The sequence below is a fragment of the Candoia aspera genome, chromosome 2 (assembly GCF_035149785.1).
Source record: "Candoia aspera isolate rCanAsp1 chromosome 2, rCanAsp1.hap2, whole genome shotgun sequence".
NCBI classification, from domain to species: Eukaryota; Metazoa; Chordata; class Lepidosauria; order Squamata; family Boidae; genus Candoia; species Candoia aspera.
The window spans coordinates 21020374-21043437 of record NC_086154.1 but is presented as its reverse complement, the minus strand read 5'-3'; the positions used below and the strand labels follow the sequence as shown (position 1 = coordinate 21043437).

At 42.2% G+C, this 23064-nt stretch overlaps 1 protein-coding gene across 2 annotated transcripts in view; it reads left to right on the top strand.

Annotated features, from left to right (window-relative positions):
• Window positions 1–7775: 7775 nt before the first annotated feature.
• ACOX2 (acyl-CoA oxidase 2) overlaps window positions 7776–23064 on the top strand; it is a 36433-nt gene continuing 21144 nt past the window's right edge. The window contains exons 1-8 of one of the 2 annotated variants that reach the window (XM_063291510.1): window positions 7809–7834; window positions 8964–9140; window positions 10480–10642; window positions 11134–11285; window positions 13619–13726; window positions 14071–14190; window positions 15259–15374; window positions 16556–16728. In XM_063291510.1, coding sequence (XP_063147580.1) covers window positions 8981–9140; window positions 10480–10642; window positions 11134–11285; window positions 13619–13726; window positions 14071–14190; window positions 15259–15374; window positions 16556–16728 — 992 coding nt within the window. In that variant the 5' untranslated portion in view covers window positions 7809–7834; window positions 8964–8980. Of the gene's footprint in view, window positions 9141–10479; window positions 10643–11133; window positions 11286–13618; window positions 13727–14070; window positions 14191–15258; window positions 15375–16555; window positions 16729–23064 lie in introns of both variants that reach the window. The other variant, XM_063291509.1, reaches the window with a different exon arrangement.

The following is a 23064-nucleotide window of genomic DNA, read 5'->3' as shown; positions in this document are numbered from 1 at the left end:
TCAGGAGCGTCCGCTTCCGTCAGTTGGACATACCAGTCCACTGCTCTGCCCTTCAGCTTAGGGGTGATGGCCGATATCTTAGCCTCTTCAGAGGTGAAGCACGACCCGTATTGCTTCATGTAGTTTTTCGCGTTGGTTATGAAAAAGGAAAGTTTGGTGGGGTCTCCATCAAATTTGACAGCAAAGTCCTTCGCCACCTTCCCGGTTGGAGGGGGCCCAGGTGCGGTTTGAGCTGTAGGGGCCCAGGACACCCCAGAAGACCCTGTCCATGATGAGGCTCCGTCGCGATGTCTCCTCCGGCCTCGCGCCAGCTGCGGTCCACTAGGAGGAGGGGAGGAGGGCTGTGGAGAGCGAGCACTCTCGTCGCGGCTTCCCTGGTCACCCATCGCAATCGACAGGGTTTTCAGCAGGTCTTCCATCGACTCCACCTTCACCTCCAGCCTCCTTACCCTCTCAGGGGTCAGTGATCCTTCCCCTCGTTGGGTATCCGGTCGTTTCTCTGGGGCCACTTTGGTCGACTCTCCCTCGGGAGTCAAGGGGAACCGATACTTCCAGGAAGTCTCAGCCGCCTCCTCCTTGGGTTCACCCTCATCGCTGGAACCCCCCAGCTCAGGGCTTGAGCTGGAGCCCCTTGGGTAGAACGAAAGGTCAGGGGGAAGGGGGCTCTTCGGTGCTGGACCAGCTTGCGGTTCTAGCCCCTCGGATGTTGGTCTTGATTCGGTCATCGCTAACTAATTTCCTCGCAAGGAATAGCCTCAGAAGGAGTTAACGGGAATTACAAAGATTCTCAGCATTATGTAATGGTTGCCTATCCTAAAACACACTCAGACTCACGAGCAAGAGCTTGAATCAAATCTGGTTTATTTAAGAATAGTGTGCAAGTACCAAGAAAGCTGAGAATGAGCAGAAGCGTGCCAAATACAAACTAAAAACCCTCGGTGCAAATGTAAGCCCTCCCCCCGTACAACCATCTCAAGTTCCCCATCCCAGGTGCTCCTAACGAGTTCTGCTAATCAACGGGTAAAAAGACCTTGAACACCAATGATAACCCAAACACATTCCATCCCCAAGAAAACAGACAGACAAGGTCTCCCAGCAGCTCCCTTCCAACCAGAACGCGTGTCAGCACCATGGCATGCGAAACGTTACGATGTAGATCAAACATTGCAACGGCGAACATGACAGTTTGTGTACTCACTGATTTAGAAGAATATACTACAGAATTCAAATTACCTAAAGCAGTAGGTCTGTTCTGGGCCATCTTCAGTCCATCCCAGTTTAGCCATCTTTTGTGAGAGGTAAATAGTTTTTCTGACAGCATTTTCGTGTATCTCATTTTGGTTCTCGAAATACCAGTTTTCTCGGCTAAATTCTGGATCGGCCTGGAGCACAGCCTCTGTTGAACACACAGCCACTCTTTCAGCACATGATGGCATAGGAAGGGCTTAACAATACTTTCAGCTATCTCCTCAGATCCTGCCATAAAGAATTCCCTGGAGTGTTGCAAATGACTGTGGGAACTTTTGGTTGCTTCTGCAATTTTAAATTGGAGGAAAGCATAGCTCGTACTTTGAAAATAGCTGCCTCTACTGATAATTTTGCTTCTATATTGATCAGTAGTACTTTTGAATGGAAAAAACATTCCAAATCACAAAAGATGAAGCATTCAGTATGTTCAGATTTATTTAGTATGCCTCACTTAGTGCCAACATTCACAATTCTCTAATTAAAGATGAGCATTTTTGAGTGATGTGTCAAAAAGACTGGCTTAATTTATTTTTAAAATGATAGCTGCAGTGGTTCACTAAATTATAAATTATGCACAGTTTCACAATGATACGTTAGAGCCAAGCCAACTCCCCCAAGAGGTTATGCAAGTTTTCAGGACTTTTCATCAAGTGACAACGTGCAAAAAGCCAAAATGGGAGAAGTAATAAAAAGGCCCTTAATTAGCCTAGATGTCCTGGCCAACAACCCATCCTTCAGTCCTGGTCTGAGTAAGACAGACGGCAGATTGAATGAATGTGTTACTATTAGTTATTACAGATTTCAGATTATATTTCATATCGTAGGGCAAAGAAGCAGCTATGACCACTAAGAGTGCCGTGATATTACATACCTCCCTCTTGAAAATATGAAGATAATTTGCAATAATAATTTGTTGCAAAACTCACAGGTTTAGCTATCTTTTGTGAGAGGTAAATAGATTTTCTGACAGCATTTTCGTTTCTTTCATTAAATGAATAAACAACACAATCGTTAGAAAGGTCCAAAGTGCAATGAGACTGATTCTCTGGTTAAGTGCATACAGCAGCCATCCCAATCGTGCATTTTCCATAAGTGTTGGACCTCAATGCTCATAATTCCCAGCAGCATAGCCCAAAACATCCACTCTGAGCAGCTGACAGGAGAAGCTTGCGTCTTTCCTTTCCTTTCCTTTCAAGAAGCAAGCCTGCCATCGAAAAGATTGCTTCCCTCCACACCCCCACCCCTACCTCACCCCCAAAAGCAGCAAATTCCATTTCCAAAGCAGTAACTTGCATTCCCTCCGGAAGGAAGCGGTAGCGACTCCACCACAGAGAAAGAGAAGGGGGAAAAGCCGAGATCATAGAGACAGGACGGAGAAGGAGGAGGGGCAGGAAGTTACTGTATAAAGTCCGTAACCGATCGAGGGAAGCGTGCTGGGATTTGTTTTTGGACAGCTGGTAAGTTAGGCATTCAATCCGATGCAAACTGGATGTGTCTCTGTCGCCGTTAGCTGATGAAAGGGAGTAGAAAGGATTTCTTTTTTCCTGCCCTTTGCTAAAAAGTTTCTGCCAGGCACGAAGTGAGGAAGTGCACGCTCGCTCGTTTCTGGCATTTCTGGGTAGGCTACGGAGCTTTTTAAAATTAAGCTGAGTTTGTGTTGGCTTTTCTCGGCACTTGCAACAACTGAAAACGGATTTGGTTCATCTCGAGGGTGCAGAACTGTCCGCTCGCTTGCCAGGTGGTTTGACCACCTGCGTGACAGTGTTGACATCCCTTTGTAGGGCGTTCAGTTGGGAAGGAAGTGTGGGTTTCGGTTCAAGGGGGAAAATGCTACGAGGGTTGCGGTTCGAGGCACACTTACCTGATAGTTTGTAACTTTCGAGACTTAACTCCTGAATAAGATGCCTGGGCTGAGCGAATGCAGTTTTTTTGCGTGCTGGGACGTAGGGCCAGTTAACTCGGGGGAATTGATTTGGAGAAAACCCGTGTAAGTTTTGATTCAGCTAAATCCTCCCATGAATTGTAATTGATTTGTGGCTGAGCTACCAACATAATTTAATAAATATAAATTTGTTTAATAAATAAATAATAATTGAACGTCCCATATGTTGCTTGCAATCTTGGTTTTTTTCCCTTGATTACTTTCAATAATTCATTTTGAGACTTCAATTTTGTTTTAATAGCTTCACTCCCCCACCCTACCCTTCATTCTAATTGGGCATAAGGCCTTATAGAGGCTTTCTTCTTTGTGCTTATTATGCGTCTGTATGAGGAAGCCTCCTTCAACTCTTGAACTGCAAATGGTAACTGGCAAATTGCATTGACACAGTTGTGTAGTGTCAGGGGTGTCTGCAGGGTGTAGTTTAAAAAGTCAAGATGGTGACTACAATAATGCAGTCAAAGCTTCGCCTGTTTTTTATGTGCCACATGTGAGACACACATTTAAAATGGGTGAAGCTTTGACCACACTGTCAATCTTGACTTTTTTGAGCATATCTTGCGGACACCACTGGTACTGATTAAAGCAGCCTTTTGACCCTGGAGGAACCTTGAAATATTTTTAAGGCCTCAGGGAACCCCTGCACATTCAGGCTCAAGTATAGGCCGGAAGTTACAAAGTTATTATATTCATTTCATGGGTAGGCCTGTATATATGCATTAACAGTGTTCTTAAACTAAAAATAAAGAATGAAACTTTGCTCTTTAATGTGAAGTTGCCCGAATTTGAAATAACTTTTTAAGTAAATCATGCTCTCCCAGGGAACTCCTAGTGACCTCTTGCGGAACCCTAGAACCCTGGTTGAGAAACCTTGGATTAAAGCATTAGACTAGAGGTCTAATGGGGTTCCCTAGAACCCTGGATGAGAAACCCTGGATTAAAGCATTAGACTAGAGCAGGGTTTCTCAACCTTGGCAACTTTAAGATGTGCGGACTTCAACTCCCAGAATTCCCTAGCCAGCCAGCCGGGTTAACATCTCCACTCACTAGTTACTTTCCCTTTTCATAACTTACAATTTCACAGAAGGTTGTTAGTAGGAAATATTCTGCATTAAGTTCCTGTGGAGGACAGGTGGTATGTAAATTAAATTATACACAATTAAATTATTGGTTCTAGTTAGATGAATTACCATTTTAACAGAGGCCTTACATTTTAAAAAAATAGCTTTCTTTCATTGAGATTTTGTTGTTGAAGTCATGTAAGAGTGAAAATAAAAATAAAGTGTTTCTTGAGATGAACAGTAGGTGACGTGCAGAAGGCTTTATTTGTCTTCCTTCACCTTGAACATTTGTCTTTCTATTAGTGTTCTATTAATGTGTCACATCTAGGGCAGTGCAAAGGTTAAGTTTAGTTTGCAAGGCAGTATGACATGGCTGCCAGAGAAAAGTAAGAGCAAAAATGACAGGTTTTTCAGTGGCTATTCCTCACAATCTTATCCTTCTAATAGTCTTTTATAGGAAAGTTATTATAGGAAAGAATATTTTCCACTTGGATGTCACAGAAGTCATGAGTTGAAATGTTTTTCTAAAAATTATAGATAGGTAGTCCTTGTTTAGCCATCACAAGTGGGACTGGCAACTGGGTTGTTAAGTGAAATGGTCACTAAATGAAACCATGACTGTGTTTATGATCTTACTTCAGCTTTCCTTTGCTTTACAGACCTGCAAAAGTTATAAGGATCAATCATAAAGTTACTTTTTCATCACCATAGTAACTGAATGGTTGCTAAATGAAGCAGTCACAAAACGAGGACTGCCTGTAGGTTATCAGATAGCATTGTGAGGATGTAGACATGTATTTTAGGAAGCTTCCTAAGAAAAAGAGAGGAATAAATGCCTATATGTAATTATATAAAGATTCTTAAAGACAAAGGTTAAGCTTGCATTTGATTAATGATTTATTAAATAATGTACAATTAAATTAATCCACATAAAGCGTCAAGCCAAAAAAGAGAGTTTATTATAGCTGGTCATACAGTACATAAGGTGCTAAGCCAAAACCAGATTTAAGCACCTTGATCTGGTTTACACTGTGTGCTATGGTTTAGAATCAAAAATCATTTGAAGATGGCAGGATATACAGTTTGTTGTTGTTTATTCATTCAGTCGCTTCCGACTCTTTGTGACTTCATGGACCAGCCCACGCCAGAGCTTCCTGTCGGTCGTCAACACCCCCAGCTCCCCCAGGGACGAGTCCGTCACCTCTAGAATATCATCCATCCACCTTGCCCTTGGTCGGCCCCTCTTCCTTTTGCCCTCCACTCTTCCTAGCATCAGCATCTTCTCCAGGGTGTCCTGTCTTCTCATTGTGTGGCCAAAGTATTTCAGTTTTGGCTTGAATATCATTCCCTCAAGTGAGCAGTCTGGCTTAATTTCCTGGAGGATGGACTGGTTTGATCTTCTGGCAGTCCAAGGCACTCTCAGAATTTTCCTCCAACACCACAGTTCAAAAGCATCGATCTTCCTTCGCTCAGCCTTCCTTATGGTCCAGCTCTCGCAGCCATATGTTACTACGGGGAACACCATTGCTTTAACTATGCGGACCTTTGTTGTCAGTGTGATGTCTCTGCTCTTAACTATTTTATCGAGATTTGTCATTGCTCTTCTCCCAAGGATTAAGCGTCTTCTGATTTCCTGACTGCAGTCAGCATCTGCAGTAATCTTCGCACCTAGAAATACAAAGTCTTTCACTGCTTCTACATTTTCTCCCTCTATTTGCCAGTTATCGATCAAGCTGGTTGCCATCATCTTGGTTTTTTTGAGGTTTAGTTGCAAGCCAGCTTTTGCACTTTCTTCTTTCACGTTCATCATAAGGCTCCTCAGTTCCTCTTCGCTTTTAGCCATCAAAGTGGTATCATCTGCATATCTGAGATTGTTAATGTTTCTTCCAGCGATTTTAACTCCAGCCTTGGATTCCTCAAGCCCAGCATGTTGCATGATGTGTTCTGCGTACAAGTTGAATAGGTAGGGTGAGAGTATACAGCCCTGCCGTACTCCTTTCCCAATCTTAAACCAGTCCGTTGTTCCGTGGTCTGTTCTTACTGTTGCTACTTGGTCGTTATACAGATTCTTCAGGAGGCAGACAAGATGACTTGGTATCCCCATACCGCTAAGAACTTGCCACAATTTGTTATGGTCCACACAGTCAAAGGCTTTAGAATAGTCAATAAAACAGAAATAGATGTTTTTCTGAAACTCCCTGGCTTTTCCCATTATCCATCGGATATTGGCAATTTGGTCCCTAGTTCCTCTGCCTTTTCTAATCCCAGCTTGTACATCTGGCAATTCTCGCTCCATGAATTGCTGAAGTCTACCTTGCAGGACCTTGAGCATTACCTTACTGGCATGTGAAATGAGTGCCACTGTTCGATAGTTTGAACATTCTTTAGTGTTTCCCTTTTTTGGTATGGGGATGTAAGTTGATTTTTTCCAATCTGATGGCCAGGATATACAGTAAATATTTCTAATACGTAAAGCAGAAGAGCATGTGATGATCTTTGGATGAGAGTTTTTGGAGGCAAGAATATAGTGTGATAAAAGCAATAGATTGTATACAGGTAGTCCTCATTTAGTGACCACAATTGAGGAGGCAATTTGGTCATTAAGTGATATGGTCGCTAAGTAAAACCATGACTGTGCTTATGATGTTACTTCAGCTTTCCTTTGCTTTACAGATCTGCAAAGGTTGTAAATGTGAGAATTGGTTATTAAGTTACTTTTTCATCACTGTCGTAACTGTGAACAGTTGCTAAACGAAGCAGTCGCTAAACAAGGATTACCTGTATGTGTAACTTGTCATACCCAACCAATCCAGCTAATTTGCTGTGCACCCATATGGGGTCCCCAACATGCCATGATGGACCCCAGTGTGTGCAAAAACACCTCCCTCCACATCCAATAGGCTCCCTGCTCCGCCTGTCTTTTGACATATTTCCAATTATTGTTTTAATTTTTAAAAAATGGGCAATTGATGTGATGCGAAGTGGGATGGCAACCTCCAGCATAATCTTGATTTTCAAGAATGCCTCTAGGTCCTTTGTAGAAAATAAAACGCTGAGCAGCTGCAATTTCATGTTTCTCCTGAAAAAATGTCCAACTTTCCAGTGACAAAACAAAGGTAATGCACAAACAGTAAGAAAGATCTTGGGGGTGGAGGATACTAACAGGTAATATTCTAGTACTTTTTTTGCCATTTAGGTAACAGGAAATAGAGAAATGGTGAGAGAATCCACAGATGTTGTGAAAATTCCAGATGTGGCTCCCAGACCCAAAAGACTGGGGACCACTGCCCTTTTTTCAGCTATAGGAATCATAGTGATTGTTAATCATACCTAGCCAGTGTCTTACATTCAGCCTGGTGATAAATTGTATGGAAATGAACTGAACAAAGCATGCAGTATGTTAAAATTACAGGTAGTCCTCACCAATTGCCTTGCTCAGCAACCGTTCAAAGTTACGATGGTGCTGTCCTGCAGTCATGTGATCGCCATTGCAATCAGTATGCATTGTCCTGTGCCTGACCTGCTGTTTTTCCTTTTTTCCCCCCTTGCAGAGCAGAGAGTTTGGAGAGGAAGGGATTACAAGAGAGTAAGCAGGCACACAATGGGGAATACACATAAAAAGCAATGCACTGGCACTGGCAGCCACGAGAATAAAGCAGAGGAACACCTCATAAAAGTAGTGCAGTTATGTATACAACTTCAGTACTTTGATGAGCTCCAGTTATTTTTGGCACATAAAAGGTGGATAGCTTCAATGCTTTGTACTAGGGCTATGCAAATCATTCAGTGGGATGTTTTGCAAAGTGAGTGCAGTCCCCCTCAGAACCTGCTGCTTGAAGCACTGAGGTGGCTGTGCCTTTTGAAGCTTGGCTTGGCCATTTCCAGGTTCTCCCACATCATCCTAGTATACAAAGAAGCCCTTCAGCAGCTATCTGAGTGGAACTGTCTTCTGTGCCTGCATGGGTATGCTCAGAAGACATGAAGAGAGCCTTGAAGTGGCTGCCCCAAACCTTCCAGAGTTGTGGCTTCCTTATGGCTTCAAGTAGTAGATTTGGAGATGCTTTGGTTGCTTCACAAAGCATGCCCCGCAAAGGATTTGACCAGCTCAGTTATTAGTTGGAGTTACAAAAGTGTACAGATCGGTTGCACAAAAATTATCAGATATCTTAACACCTTCATATTTGCATGGCAGAAATTTGGTGTCAGGTTATTGCATCCTTGAGACATCTGTATTTTCCTGCAAAGTTAGGAAACAACTTTAGGGGTGAGATCACTGAAATCTTGACCATTTAAAAGATTATTTATTTATTTATTTATTTATTTGGGATGGGAGGAGGACAGCTGCATATAGAAATGTCATGGTTGTTTTGGCATCCGTGGCTCCACATTGCTGATGGAAGATGATAATGCTACTGGTAATCACGACGAACAGGCTCATCCCCAGGAGTTAAGTAAAATATATCAAGTATATGAGATACTCACAAATAGACTCATGCAATGACAGTGCAATCTAGTGAATGATTGTTCAGAATAAATCCTGCTGTATTTGAAATTGGTTATACCCAGCAGGAGAGTATATGTAGGATTGTATTGACACTCTGCTAGACCCATTTCTAAGAAAGCATCCTTTCTATACTCAAATTGTTGGTTAGTTAAATTTTCCTTACAAGACCTCAGAAGACCCTTAAATAACTAATTTCAGCTGCATTTTACAGGTTCTTAAATATTCAAAATGGAAGCACAGAAGGCAAATCCATTTTCTCCAAATTCTCTGGGACAAGATGTGAACCCTGATCTTGACATCGAACGAAAAAATACTCCTTTTGCCATTGAGCGCCTTACCAATATATTGGATGGCAGAGCAGAAAACACCAAGATCCGGAGGGAAGTTGGTTAGTAGATACCTCAAAAGAGCTCGTGACAAATGTATTATTTGATTCCCACACCTGTGTCTTTCTCTCTACCCTATGGACATCTTCCATCATTGCAGTGCTGTATATGTTTTTTTTCAGACGGGAGTTATTTCTTTGATTTTAGGCTGTAGCAGCCAAAACAAGCAGCAGACATTAAATCCAAACTAACTGCACTGCATGTAGTCTTTGGAACTTAGCTTATGAAACTATCAGTTTTAAAGGAAAAATAGTAAGTCCTCTTGATCAAAGAGAAAAACATGGGGGGAAAAGTGTGCACATAGGGTTCAGCAACAAATGGGATCTTGAGCAGATGTTTTAATGTTGAGAGAAGAATTTTTATGTTCTGCAAAGTTCTCGTCCCATCTATGGTTCCTGTTGCTGAGAAAAACCATGTGGTTCACCATCAGAGAATATATTTTACATACAGAAGATTCCAAGTTTGGTCTAACCCAGAAAGACTTTGCTCTGAGAACCTGAGCATACACTACAGGAGGTATGCTAGTTGGGTCAATGTTCTGACAGAGCATTCCTTGGTAAACCTGTGAGTTTGCAACAAATTATTATTGCAAATTATCTTCATATTTTCAAGAGGGAGGTATGTAATATCACGGCACTCTTAGTGGTCATAGCTGCTTCTTTGCCCTACGATATGAAATATAATCTGAAATCTGTAATAACTAATAGTAACACATTCATTCAATCTGCCGTCTGTCTTACTCAGACCAGGACTGAAGGATAGGTTGTTGGCCAGGACATCTAGGCTAATTAAGGGCCTTTTTATTACTTCTCCCATTTTGGCTTTTTGCACGTTGTCACTTGATGAAAAGTCCTGAAAACTTGCATAACCTCTTGGGGGAGTTGGCTTGGCTCTAACGTATCATTGTGAAACTGTGCATAATTTATAATTTAGTGAACCACTGCAGCTATCATTTTAAAAATAAATTAAGCCAGTCTTTTTGACACATCACTCAAAAATATTCATCTTTAATTAGAGAATTGTGAATGTTGGCACTAAGTGAGGCATACTAAATAAATCTGAACATACTGAATGCTTCATCTTTTGTGATTTGGAATGTTTTTTCCATTCAAAAGTACTACTGATCAATATAGAAGCAAAATTATCAGTAGAGGCAGCTATTTTCAAAGTACGAGCTATGCTTTCCTCCAATTTAAAATTGCAGAAGCAACCAAAAGTTCCCACAGTCATTTGCAACACTCCAGGGAATTCTTTATGGCAGGATCTGAGGAGATAGCTGAAAGTATTGTTAAGCCCTTCCTATGCCATCATGTGCTGAAAGAGTGGCTGTGTGTTCAACAGAGGCTGTGCTCCAGGCCGATCCAGAATTTAGCCGAGAAAACTGGTATTTCGAGAACCAAAATGAGATACACGAAAATGCTGTCAGAAAAACTATTTACCTCTCACAAAAGATGGCTAAACTGGGATGGACTGAAGATGGCCCAGAACAGCCCTACTGCTTTAGGTAATTTGAATTCTGTAGTATATTCTTCTAAATCAGTGAGTACACAAACAGATTGTATTCCTTAATAGATTTGGGCAGCTGCAGTTGTAACCACATGTTACGAAACGTGTGACCTATTGAAAGCAGCAGGACTTACATGCATAGGATTGCAAAGTAAAACTAATGACTTTACTGGAAGCAATTAGGTATAATTTTGTTTTCTGCTCTGAGTATTTTCTTGGAGGCTGTGTGCAGAGATAATGAGAGGGGTAGATGCTGCTGTGGAAATGGGCTAGCAAGATTTATCAAGTGGTATGTGGTTGTAATTTTTAGGAAGGGGGAAAGCAACACATCTACTGTAGAAAGAAACAAATCTCACTTATGGAAGCTAAACACGATTGCTCCACTGCAATTTTAAACACCTCCCCTCTCACTGTCTACTAATGAATTGTGTATTGAACACATAGTTGTGGGTCAGTGTTCGAGATATAACAGCATCTGTGTTTTTGCAGGTTTCTTCATGGTAATTTGGCTTTTAACATACACACAGTCTTTATGAAGAGCATTTTGGCATTAGGCACCGATGAACAGATTGACAAATGGATTCCCTTAGCAAAAAAGTACTTCATCATAGGAACCTACGCCCAGACTGAATTGGGACATGGTAAGCATCCTTGGCAGGTACAGTGATCCAGACCTCTGGTGTGAGTGCTATTACCCGACAGGAACTGACTTGCAGCTGTCCTCCTTTACTCAATGCCCAGGAAGGCTGAAAGAAGCAGGATTTTCTCAGTAGGACTTGTGGATAACCATAGCCAGGGCTAGGACAGCTTGCCCCATCTTCAGCAGAGTGTTTTTTCTTGTTCTCACTTATCAGTAGGTCGAGCCAAATGCAAATCAAATGTTCTAATGTCCAAGTTGTTTACTGAAGTTTTGCAGAGGAGGCTGTGAGCATAATGCTTAGTGATCCTGTACTGGGCAGTAGGAATAACCTTGAGGAACAGGAGGAAGAGCCACAACCAGGGAAATGATCAGATAAGCTAAGTCTGAGTCCGGTTAGATAAACTAAATCTGAGTCTGGGGCAGAAAGAGAAAGCATCTCAGACAGGATCTTCCCTAGTTCTCATGAAGATCAAGGGACCGGGGAAGCGTGTTCCGATCTGCAAGGGTCTGTTACTGGAAGCTTATAATAAAAGTAGTATTAGCATTCATAACTGTGGCTTCCTAGTCTGCTCTACCTTGAAGGGCTGACAGATCCACAGGCTCCCACTTTCTCCAGTGCTGTGGGGAGATCAGTAATGATATTGCATATTATGCAGATGTTGGCTAGATTCAGAATTCTTAACATGCATACATATATGTCATGTGTTGACCTACATTGTGTGCAGTGCCTCTATTGAATGTCTTGCTCTTCAAGGTGAAAGCAGCTGAAGATGATAGCTTCCTATATTTATTCTCCAGTGGCTGCTTCACACAGGCAAATCAGTAGTGTAGCACTGGAAGGGTTAAAGATGGACCTGGAGCTGGGGCTCCATATCCTCAGGGCTGAGGAACCTTTTAAGAACAATAGCAGGTCTCTATCACATTTCCTTCATTCCTGATGTGGAGGATGCTGCAAAAACCTGTTTTGCATATTTTCAGCTTACAGTAGTTCCATTTGCCAGGTAAATCTCTTTGTCGAGAGACTTTACTGGTTAGTGCTTGTGATACCACATTTCTACCGCATAATCTTCCCAGCAAATTTTGATACAGGCTTTTTTATTATTTAAATGTTACACAGCAAAGAATATATAGGCGTACATCTGGCTCTGTGCACTGTTTTAACTTTTTTTGTTTTAAGTGCAGCAGAAATGAATTGGTGCTTGCTTAACGGATTAAACAAGGCTCACCCTTTATGTGAGACTAATAACTAGTAAAACCCATCCTAGTGTGACTGTTAGTAGAAGGTTACTTCTCTGTTTGCCCTCATTAGCTATGGAAAACTCTTGGTCTGATGTTTGAACCTAGATTTTACAAATTATTTCACAGATTTATGGAAGCTCTTGTTAATATGACAGTTTTTAATTAGTTTTCATGTATGATTTTCTTTGTTGTTGGCCTCCATTGGCCACTTCCCTCGTCAAAGAGTATTCCATCACCATCATCATCATCCTTCACAATCAACTGCAGAGCAAACTACATAAACAAAAATAGCTATAGAAAATAGAATGGAAAGATTGAAGAAAAACGTACTGTCTTTGTAACCTCCATGTGTTCCAATCAGTTGGCAGCAAGCACTTTAAAATAACCCAGTGCTTAGGTGAAGAGGTCTAGCATTTGACCAGATTGAAACAATACGAAGTCTGGCGTATCTATGAAGTAATTCTACACTCTGGGCACCACCACAGGCAAAGCTTTTGCTTAGGTAACCTTGAGTACAATGCCCTTCAGGTCAGTTCTCTTTTACAGTCACTGAGCAGTATGAGGCAATGTCTGCCAACAGCAGTGAGAGCAGAGTCCTTCCTCCAACTATCTGTTACGTTCGGTCCCTAAGCGATTTAGGACCTTATGAGTCCACCTAGATAGGCACCCAGCCTATCGCCAGAGAATAGGTGCAGAATGGTGCTAACTTTGTTGTAAAAGTTCAAGCTGATTTTTAGGTCATAGCCACTAAGTGGCTACGATCTCTGAAGGACAGAATGAAAAAATTGGTCATAGTAAGCTGTTAGTCAAATCAGGCCAGACAGTGATTTTATGATTTTGATCAGGGAACCTCTTATTTATTGGTGTATGTGTTTTAAGATAATGGATACTAGAAGTTCAGAGGAAATGAGATTAACGTCTAAAATATCACTGAGATCCTTGCAAGGATGGAACTTGCTCACACCAAAAGAAAACTTGCTTTCATTCCTGAAGAGAGACCAGCTGGGATCCCTAAATCTTGCTAGCAAATACTCAAATCTACTGCTAGTTGTCTGGTGTGCAGAAAACTGTCTCCTTTATGTTTTTGTTATAAAGGATCTAATCTTCGGGGTTTGGAGACAACAGCCACATTTGATGTGGCCACTCAGGAGTTTATCCTCAACATGCCAAGCTTCTCTGCCATGAAATGGTGGCCAGGAGACTGTAAGTAGCAAGTATACTGGTAAGTTGGATCTATATGGAAGGAATCCTTAGATTCATTTCTTCGTTTGTTTTCCCCACAACCTTCAAGATAATTTAATGTGAAGGCTACAACTTTCTCGGTGGAATCATTATAAGTGAAGACATTCCAAAATCACATAGAGCAATGAGGGCTAAGCAGTGAACTTTTCAAGTTGATTATCAAGTGTTTGGGTCTTGTCTTCTTTAGGACAACTTTAACAATTCAATCGAATAGCTAGTGAGATTATATAGTAAGATCTGAATATTCTAGTTTATTGTTTAACCAAGTGATGACCTGTTTTCTCCCCTTGCCTTTCTTCTTGCAGTGGGCCAAACTGCAACTCATGCTGTGGTTTTTGCTCAGCTTTATCTGAAAGGACGCTGTTACGGCATGCATCCATTCATCGTACAAATCCGCAGCCTCAGAGATCATTCTCCAGCTCAAGGTGATGTTTTTCTGAAGCTCTTGAGAAGAGTAAGCTAGGCATGTTTTCATTCTCCCAGACACTGGGCATTAGCCACCATGAACCTAAGAGTGCTGAATTCTCTTTATGATCTGTCTGGAATCTTCCTAGGTATTAATATAAGACTAGTCGGTAGTTTCCTAGATCTTTCTTTTTCCCCTTTCTGAGGACAGAGTCAACGTTTGCTCTCCTCCAGACAGCTGGCACTTCACCACTTCTCCTTGATTTTTCATGGATAATATGTTGGGTTTGGCCAAAGTACTGACTAGTTCCTTCATCACCCTAAAGTGTAATTCATCCCATCCTGGAGATTTAAACTCATTCTAAATGAAGAGGTATTTCCTTACCATGGTCCTAGCAATCTCAAGACTCAATGTTGCTGCAACACCCTGCTGTTTTGGGTTGCCTGATGGAACACATGCCCTTAGTTGAGAAAGACTAAACCAACGTAAGAGTTAAATAGCTTAGCCTGACTTCTTTTGTTTCCTCTTATTTTGAATGTATCTAGGAAGCCCTTTTTGTTATTCTTAGCATCCTTTACTAACCTCAGCATATTCAGAGGTTTTGTTTTCCCAAACCCATCTCTATTGTTCCAGGTTACCTGCTTGTTCTCTTCCGTCCTCTCATAGGGATCATTTCCATACATAAGGAGATGTAAGGGAATGCAAGTGGGTGAAGGGCTGGTGAAACCAAGAATAATACATCACTGCAAAAGATCAGAAAACTTTAAAATTTAGCCTGTAATTGTACACATATTTTCCCGAGAGAAGTGCCGTTGAATTCAGTGATATTACTTCTGAATAGACATGTACAAGAGATAAGAGAAGGAAGCTTATTTAGAATGGTTTTCTCTCTCTCTCCAAACTGCCTAGCTTCTTGCTCAACTTTTTCCAGTAGTGCTCTTAACTGATTTCCCAGCAAAGCCTTCCAGTACTTGGCCCCCTTAGCATTTCCTTTAACAAACTAGTTTTGTATCCCCATTGTGCAGCAGCAGATTTTCATTTTATGAAATCATGTTAATGTTTTTGTTTTGCTTCTTTTATTCCTCAGGAATATCTTTAGGGGATATTGGTCCCAAAATGGGCTTTCAGACTATAGACAATGGCTTTCTCATCCTGAAGAATGTCCGCGTTCCAAGAGAAAACATGCTGGCCAAGTTCTCTCAGGTATAGAGAGGTAGCTCTCAGGTATTCCAGTTTCAGAATAATGAAGATTATGGAAATGTTCAGAATTTTGACAGAACGTTAGTAACCCTTCCTTCCTCCCTCACTTCCTTCCTCTATTTGAAATTGTACTAGCTATGGCTGTAGAAGGTTGAAACGTAAAGATCTGAGCCCTGGATACCCTACCTCCTCCTCCTCCTCCTCCTCCTCCTCCTCCTCCTCCTGTTTTCGTTGCTGTTATGGTTGGTTGCACACTCAGCCAGATGTTTAGACTGGATTTGGCATTTTTGTCCACCTATCAAGTCCTTCCCAAGGACCTGGGATAGGCAGATATTGTTGTTTAATAATATTAGAGTTATCGTTGCAGGATGTAAGATGTTCCAAGTAAAGCTGCCTTTTGCAATTGGCTGATGGTGATTTTGTCAGCACCGATGGCGTTCATGTGGTGTTTTGGAAATGCACCCAAGGCGCCTGTTACTTTGCTTTCTTTTGCCATAGTCCTTCTATATGCAGTTCTTTATATTTTGTGCTTTTCTCCAGTTCTTTCTCTTCTTTTCTGCTGCCGCCTGATGATGATGATGATGATGATGATGATGATCTCATCTCGTTTACCACTGAATCCAGTAGGATTCTTGGTGGTTAATAGTGTTGTACAGTAAAACTTCTATAGTAAGAAATAAACTTACATAGAATGTATGTGGTATGTTAAAAACATCCACCACAGAATAATCATTTCAACTGAAGTGATAGTCAATCACCACCTAAACATATCACAATACCACATTCAATCTAGACAGCATCCTTTCAGCCCAGAAATATTTTGTAAAGGAGCTAGTTTTGATCATCTCAAAATCAAATTAAACACTCAAGTCATTCAGTTTTTGTAATGAATTTTCATTTATAGAGTCATTTTGGGGGTTAATATCTAGCCCAAGTAGACTTTGGTTCATATTAAATGTACCACACTTCACCCATAACTTTCACATAGATGAAGAAGAGAAGTTGGCCCATATTTGCTTCTCAGTTGCAGTCTTTGCTGACAATGTTGCATTTCCTTTTTCAGACTCACCAAAATATGCAGGATTTAGGAATAAATTCTGTGGATTATTTTAATCACGTTTCATAATGCCTATCAGTTCCCATCCCCAATATCCATGCTTTAAAAAAAAAGTCTTATCTTCCAGGTTCTACCAGATGGTCAGTATAAGAAACAAGGATCTCAGAAAATCAACTATTTGACTATGATTGTGATTCGTGTGACCATGATTCGGCATGAAGTTGTCCTCAGTCTGATGAAGGCTTGTACCATTGCTATCCGATACTCTGTGGTGCGTCGGCAATCTGAGTTAAAGCCTGGGTACGATATGAAAAAAGGGAACTGCTACTTTCTGGATGCTTAATTTCCCATACACAAACACACATACATAATGCTGTTCTCCTTTTACAATATTGTTTTTGACTTTGGGTAGGGATAGGTATTCTGTATGTTGTTGGACTACAATTTTCAGCATCTATTCTGAACTCTAACACCCAGCTGTTATACTCCTGCTCAAGGATGGGAAAATAATTTTAAAAATACTTTTTGGGATCCAGATGACCCACAATTATTTCTGAGTTTCCCATGGATGCCATAGTCACAACTCTTCCAGCTTGGATCCATGTCACTACAAAAGAAATGTTTTCCACAATACATCAGCAGAAATCCAGGAAGTCACCTGGAGTTGGTTATAACTTAGTTGAGTTTATTAAATTCAAGTAACATTGGTGGGTTAGCTGCCCTGTGTACCCCAGTAAATAATTTTGATGTGATTTCTTCTGATCGGAACAAAGCAATTTTTCTTATTTTTAAACAGGTCAAAGTCAATGACCCAGGGAACTATAATATAGTTTGCTGGCAATCATGGGAGTAACAGCTTCAGTTCCTTCTTGGAAACTGGAGATGTATGCATTGACTCTTAAACACCATTTGGAGAAAACTGCTCAATCTTAAACCATTGTTTGATACTCTTCCAACTCAAAAAAAAAGCCTTAAAGGGTGAGCTTTTGCAGCCTTCATGGATCTGAATGCAACATGTGATTCTATTCCTATGGATGTTATGGTAAAAATTGGAGACTCTACCGATAAAGGGCTGCTTTATCTTATTAAGGCCTTAAATAGTACTACCCTGTTTCAGTTCAGATTTGGCCATGCAGGACACCTGTTTGTTATCTCCGTGTCTAGGGAAGTTAGGTAATAATGTGTTTTCCTAGCTCTTACTTTGTTCAATTTACAGTTTTGAATTATTTCAGAAATATCTCAAATGAACCTAATGTATATTTGCCAAAACCTGACAAGCAGAAAAACTATGTTGAGATATATGCAGATGATATAGTCAACATCTCTCGTTCTAGACCTGGGGTTAAGTATTTATTACCTAAATGTTCCTCTTATTGCAACAGCAATTTCTTAGAGTTCAGTTATGGCAGATAAAGAATTTGGTCCTTAAGTTTACTCCGCAAAAGCTGTTACCGGATGATCAAATACTGGAAGAATTAAAATGGAGATTATCTAAATTGGGCAGTAGCTAGTTCTTGAAAAGGGGTGGGGGGCAAACCAAGCAAGGGAGGTGAGTCTGGCAAGATCCACGTCCTCAGAGTTGGGAGAGGAGTTGCCACTCCTCCTGCTTGACTCATCAAGGAGTGGAAGGCAACTTCTGGCTTCACAGCCTCTGGCATTTCTGGGTTAGCACTGTCTAGTGCTTTGGCAGGTTGGTGCTGGGCTAGAAACCAGGAGACTGAGAGTTCTAGTCCCACCTTAGGCATGAAAGCTGGCTGGGTGACCTTGGGCCAGTCCCTCTCTCTCAGCCCAACTCACCTCACAGGGTTGTTGTTGTGGGGAAAAGAGGAGGACGAAGGAGTATTAGGTAGGTTCGTCACCTTGAGTTACTTATAAAAATAATAAAGGCAGGATAAAAATTTAAAAAACAAATAAATAAATAAATACAGCTGCCCCTTTGCCCCTTAAGCGTGCTGCCTGCTATATCCCACTGGAGACTGAGTGCAGAAGTATGATCATGTGTCTGGGGGGGGGGGGTGACATTTTGCAATACTCAGAAGTGTTTTATAGGCTGTAAAGCCAGGCCGCAAAGCACCAATTCCGAGGCTGTCGTAACTTTGAAGCTTTGTTAAATGAACAGTCATAAGTCAAGGTCTACCTGTATTTTTAACTTAAAACAGTCCACCTATTATAGCTAGTGGTGAGCAATGCTTAGAGTCAGAGTTTGGCAACATTCAGGTTGCCATCAATGGAATCTATCCATTATGCCTTAATTTTATGCCCAAACCAATATGACATTCAGGAATCGCAGATTAAAACTCCTGGTTTAGCACGCAGGCGTTGCCATTCATTGTTTTACAGCTTTTCCCTTTATCCATTAAGCTTTAAATTGATCTGAAAGCCAACAGGGGTTCTTTCTGAGGAATCACCAAAGGTCAATAATGGACCATTTAGTGATAGAAATAGGACACCACCTTACCTCATGCTGTATGGATACTGGGGGACAAGAGTGTGGCAAGGTGCGTTGGAGGACCAAACTGTATCACCCATGGCCAGCATGTCTCATGGAAGTCTGGTGTCCTCAGGTGAATAAAGAAGTGTAACTTCACTGTAACTGAAGTAAAATACAATACAGTGTTCAATCCTTGTTTATTCGTTTAGTCACTTCCGACTCTTCGTGACTTCATGGACCAGCCCATGCCAGAGCTTCCTGTCAGTCATCAACATCCCCAGCTCCCCCAGGGACGGGTCCGTCACCTCTAGAATATCATCCATCCACCTTGCCCTTGGTCAGCCCCTCTTCCTTTTGCCCTCCACTCTCCCTAGCATCAGCATCTTCTCCAGGGTGTCCTGTCTTCTCATTATGTGGCCAAAGTATTTCAGTTTTGCCTTTAATATCATTCCCTCAAGTGAGCAGTCTGGCTTTATTTCCTGGAGGATGGACTGGTTTGATCTTCTTGCAGTCCAAGGCACTCTCAGAATTTTCCTCCAACACCACAGTTCCAAAGCATCGATCTTACTTCTCTCAGCCTTCCTTATGGTCCAGCTCTCATAGCCATATGTTACTACGGGGAACACCATTGCTTTAACTATGTGGACCTTTGTTGTCAGTGTGATGTCTCTGCTCTTAACTATTTTATCGAGATTTGTCATTGCTCTTCTCCCAAGGATTAAGCGTCTTCTGATTTCCTGACTGCAGTCAGCATGTGCAGTAATCTTCGCACCTAGAAATACGAAGTCTTTCACTGCTTCTACACTTTCTCCCTCTATTTGCCAGTTCTCAATCAAGCTGGTTGCCATAATCTTGGTGTTTTTGAGGTTTAGCTGCAAGCCAGCTTTTGCACTTTCTTCTTTCACCTTCATCATAAGGCTCCTCAGTTCCTCTTCGCTTTCAGCCATCAAAGTGGTATCATCTGCATATCTGAGATGGTTAATGTTTCTTCCAGAGATTTTAACTCCAACCCTGGATTCCTCAAGCCCAGCACGTTGCATGATGTGTTCTGCATACAAGTTGAATAGGTAGGGTGAGAGTATACAGCCCTGCCGTACTCCTTTCCCAATCTTAAACCAGTCCGTTGTTCTGTGGTCTGTTCTTACTGTTGCTACTTGGTTGTTATACAGATTCTTCAGGAGGCAGACAAGATGACTTGGTATCCCCATTCCACTAAGAACTTGCCACAATTTGTGATGGTCCACACAGTCAAATGCTTTAGAATAGTCAATAAAACAGAAATAGATGTTTTTCTGAAACTCCCTGGCTTTTTTCATTATCCATCGGATATTGGCAATTTGGTCCCTAGTTCCTCTGCCTTTTCTAAACCCAGCTTGTATATCTGGCAATTCTCGCTCAATGAATTGCTGAAGTCTACCTTGCAGGATCTTGAACATTACCTTACTGGCATGTGAAATGGGTGCCACTGTTCAATAGTTTGAACATTCTTTAGTGTTTCCCTTTTTTGGTATGGGGATATAAGTTGATTTTTTCCAATCTGATGGCCATTCTTGTGTTTTCCAAATTTGCTGGCATATCGCATGCATTACCTTGACAGCATCTTGCAAGATTTTGAACAGTTCAGCTGGGATGCTGTCATCTCCTGCTGCCTTATTAGCAATGCTTCTTAAGGCCCATTCAACCTCACTCTTCAGGATGTCTGGCTCTAGCTCACTGACCACACCATCAAAGCTATCCCCAATATTGTTATCCTTCCTATACAGGTCTTCTGTATATTCTTGCCACCTTTTCTTGATCTCTTCTTCTTCTGTCATCTTTGTTTTTGATCATACCCATTTTTCCCTGGAATTTACCTCCGATGTTTCTAATTTTCTGGAAGAGGTCTCTTGTCCTTCCTATTCTATTGTCTTCTTCCACTTCCGCGCATTGCTTGTTTAAAAATAATTCCTTATCTCTTCTGGCTAACCTCTGGAATTTTGCATTTAATGGTCATATCTCCCCCTATCCCTGTTGCCTTTTGCTTTCCTTCTTTCTTGGGCTACTTCTAGTGTCTCAGCAGACAGCCATTTTGCCTTCTTGGTTTTCTCTTTCTTTTGGATGTATTTTGTTGCCGCCTCCTGAACAATGTTGTGGACTTCTGTCCAGAGTTCTTCCAGGACCCTATCTACTAAGTCCAGTCCCTTAAATCTATTCTTCACCTCCACTGCATATTCCTTAGGAATATTAGTGAGCTCATATCTAGCTGATCTGTGGGTCTTCCCTAATCTCTTTAGTCTGATCCTAAATTGTGCAAGAAGAAGTTCGTGATCGGAACTACAGTCAGCTCCAGGTCTTGTTTTTACCGGCTGGGATGCGGTGGCGCTGCGGGTTAAACCGCTGAGCTGTCGATCGGAAGGTCGGCGGTTCGAAACCGCGCGGCGGGGTGAGCTCCCGTTGCTCATCCCAGCTCCTGCTCACCTAGCAGTTCGAAAACATGCAAATGTGAGTAGATCAATAGGTACCGCTTCGGCGGGAAGGTAACGGCATTCCGAGTCGTCATGCTGGCCACGTGACCCGGAAGTGTCTATGACAACGCCGGCTCCATGGCTTAGAAACGGAGATGAGCACCGCCCCCTAGAGTCGGACACGACTGGACTTTACATCAAGGGAAACCTTTACCTTTACCTATAGATGTCCGCCACCTTTGGCTGCAAAGGATGTGGTCAATCTGATTTCAGTGTTGTCCATCTGGTGAAGTCCATGTATAAAGCCATCTCTTAGGTTGTTGGAAGAGAGTGTTTGTTATGCACATTGAGTTGTCTTGGCAAAATTCTATCAGCCTATGTCCTGCTCCGTTTTGTTCTCCCAGGCCATGCTTACCTGTAATTCCAGGTGTCATTTGACTGCCCATCTTAGCATTCCAGTCTCCCGTGATGAAAATAACATCTCTTTTAGGCGTGTTGTCCAGTAGGTGCTGCAGATCTTCATAGAACTGCTCTACTTCGCTTCTTCAGCATCTGTGGTTGGGGCGTATATTTGGATCACTGTGATGTTAGATGGCTTGCCCTGATTTCAAATTGAGATCATTCTATTGCTTTTTGGATTGTATCCAAGCACTGCTTTAGCCATTTTACTATTAATTATGAAGGCTACTCCATTTCTTCTGTGGTCCTCTTTTCCACAGTAGTAGATCTGGTGGTCATTTGATGTGAAGTGGCCCATTCTAGTCCATTTCAGTTCACTGACGCCCAAAATCTTTAATCTTGACATCTCACCAATAACCACATCCAATTTGCCCTGGCTCATAGATCTTACATTCCAGGTTCCAATGGTGCGTTGATCCTTAGAACATCGGATTCGCCGTTCACCACCAGCACCGTCGGCCGCTAGCCGTCCTTTCGGCTTTGAGCTAGCTGCGTCATCACGTCTGGGGCTAGTTGAACTCATCCTCTGTTCCTCCCCAGTAGCATTTTGACCATCTTCCGACCTGGGGGTCTCATCTTCCGATGGTATACTGACATATCTCTGGTTGTACTGATCCATTTAGTTTTCACGGCAAGAATACTGGGGTGGGTTGCCATTACCTTCCCCAGGGATCGCATTTAGTCTGACCTCTCTGTCATGACCTTCCAGTCTTGGGTGGTGTCATGCGCTGCCTACTACTGAGTAAAACACAGACACTGATTCAAGGAAGAGCAGGTTCAGATTTATTTCAGCATAGTGCATAGCTAGAAAAAGCTGAGAGTGAAGGGAGCGCGCCGGTGCGGGGTTTAAATAGCCCGCGCCAGTCAGCGCCCCCCCCCCACCTTGGGTTGTGTCATCCCCCCAAGTCCTGCATGCTTCCTTGCCGGTAGGTGAGGGGTCGCGGGGCCCCTGCTGGTGCCCCGGGCTTCGCTCATGATCGTTTTCTTTCTCCGACCGGTGATTGCTGTCAGCTGGGCGATATCCGTTGCGTTCTGCTGACAGCTTCAGGTGTGCCTCATGATCCGCCCTGTCTTTGTCTTTCTTCCTTCCTCCTTTGTGTTCTGATGGCTGGTTCATCCGGCCGGGGTCGTTCCCTTCTCCTCGGGGTCTGTGTCTGTTGTTGTGCATGCTTTGCTTATCTTTAAATCCCTTCCTCTGCTTCCTAGGTATTGTCATGTGTGCCGTTGTGCTGATGCCTTCAGCTCAACGGTGCTCATGACAGGTGGCCCTTCATGGTTTAGCTCATGGTATCGTTGAGGTGC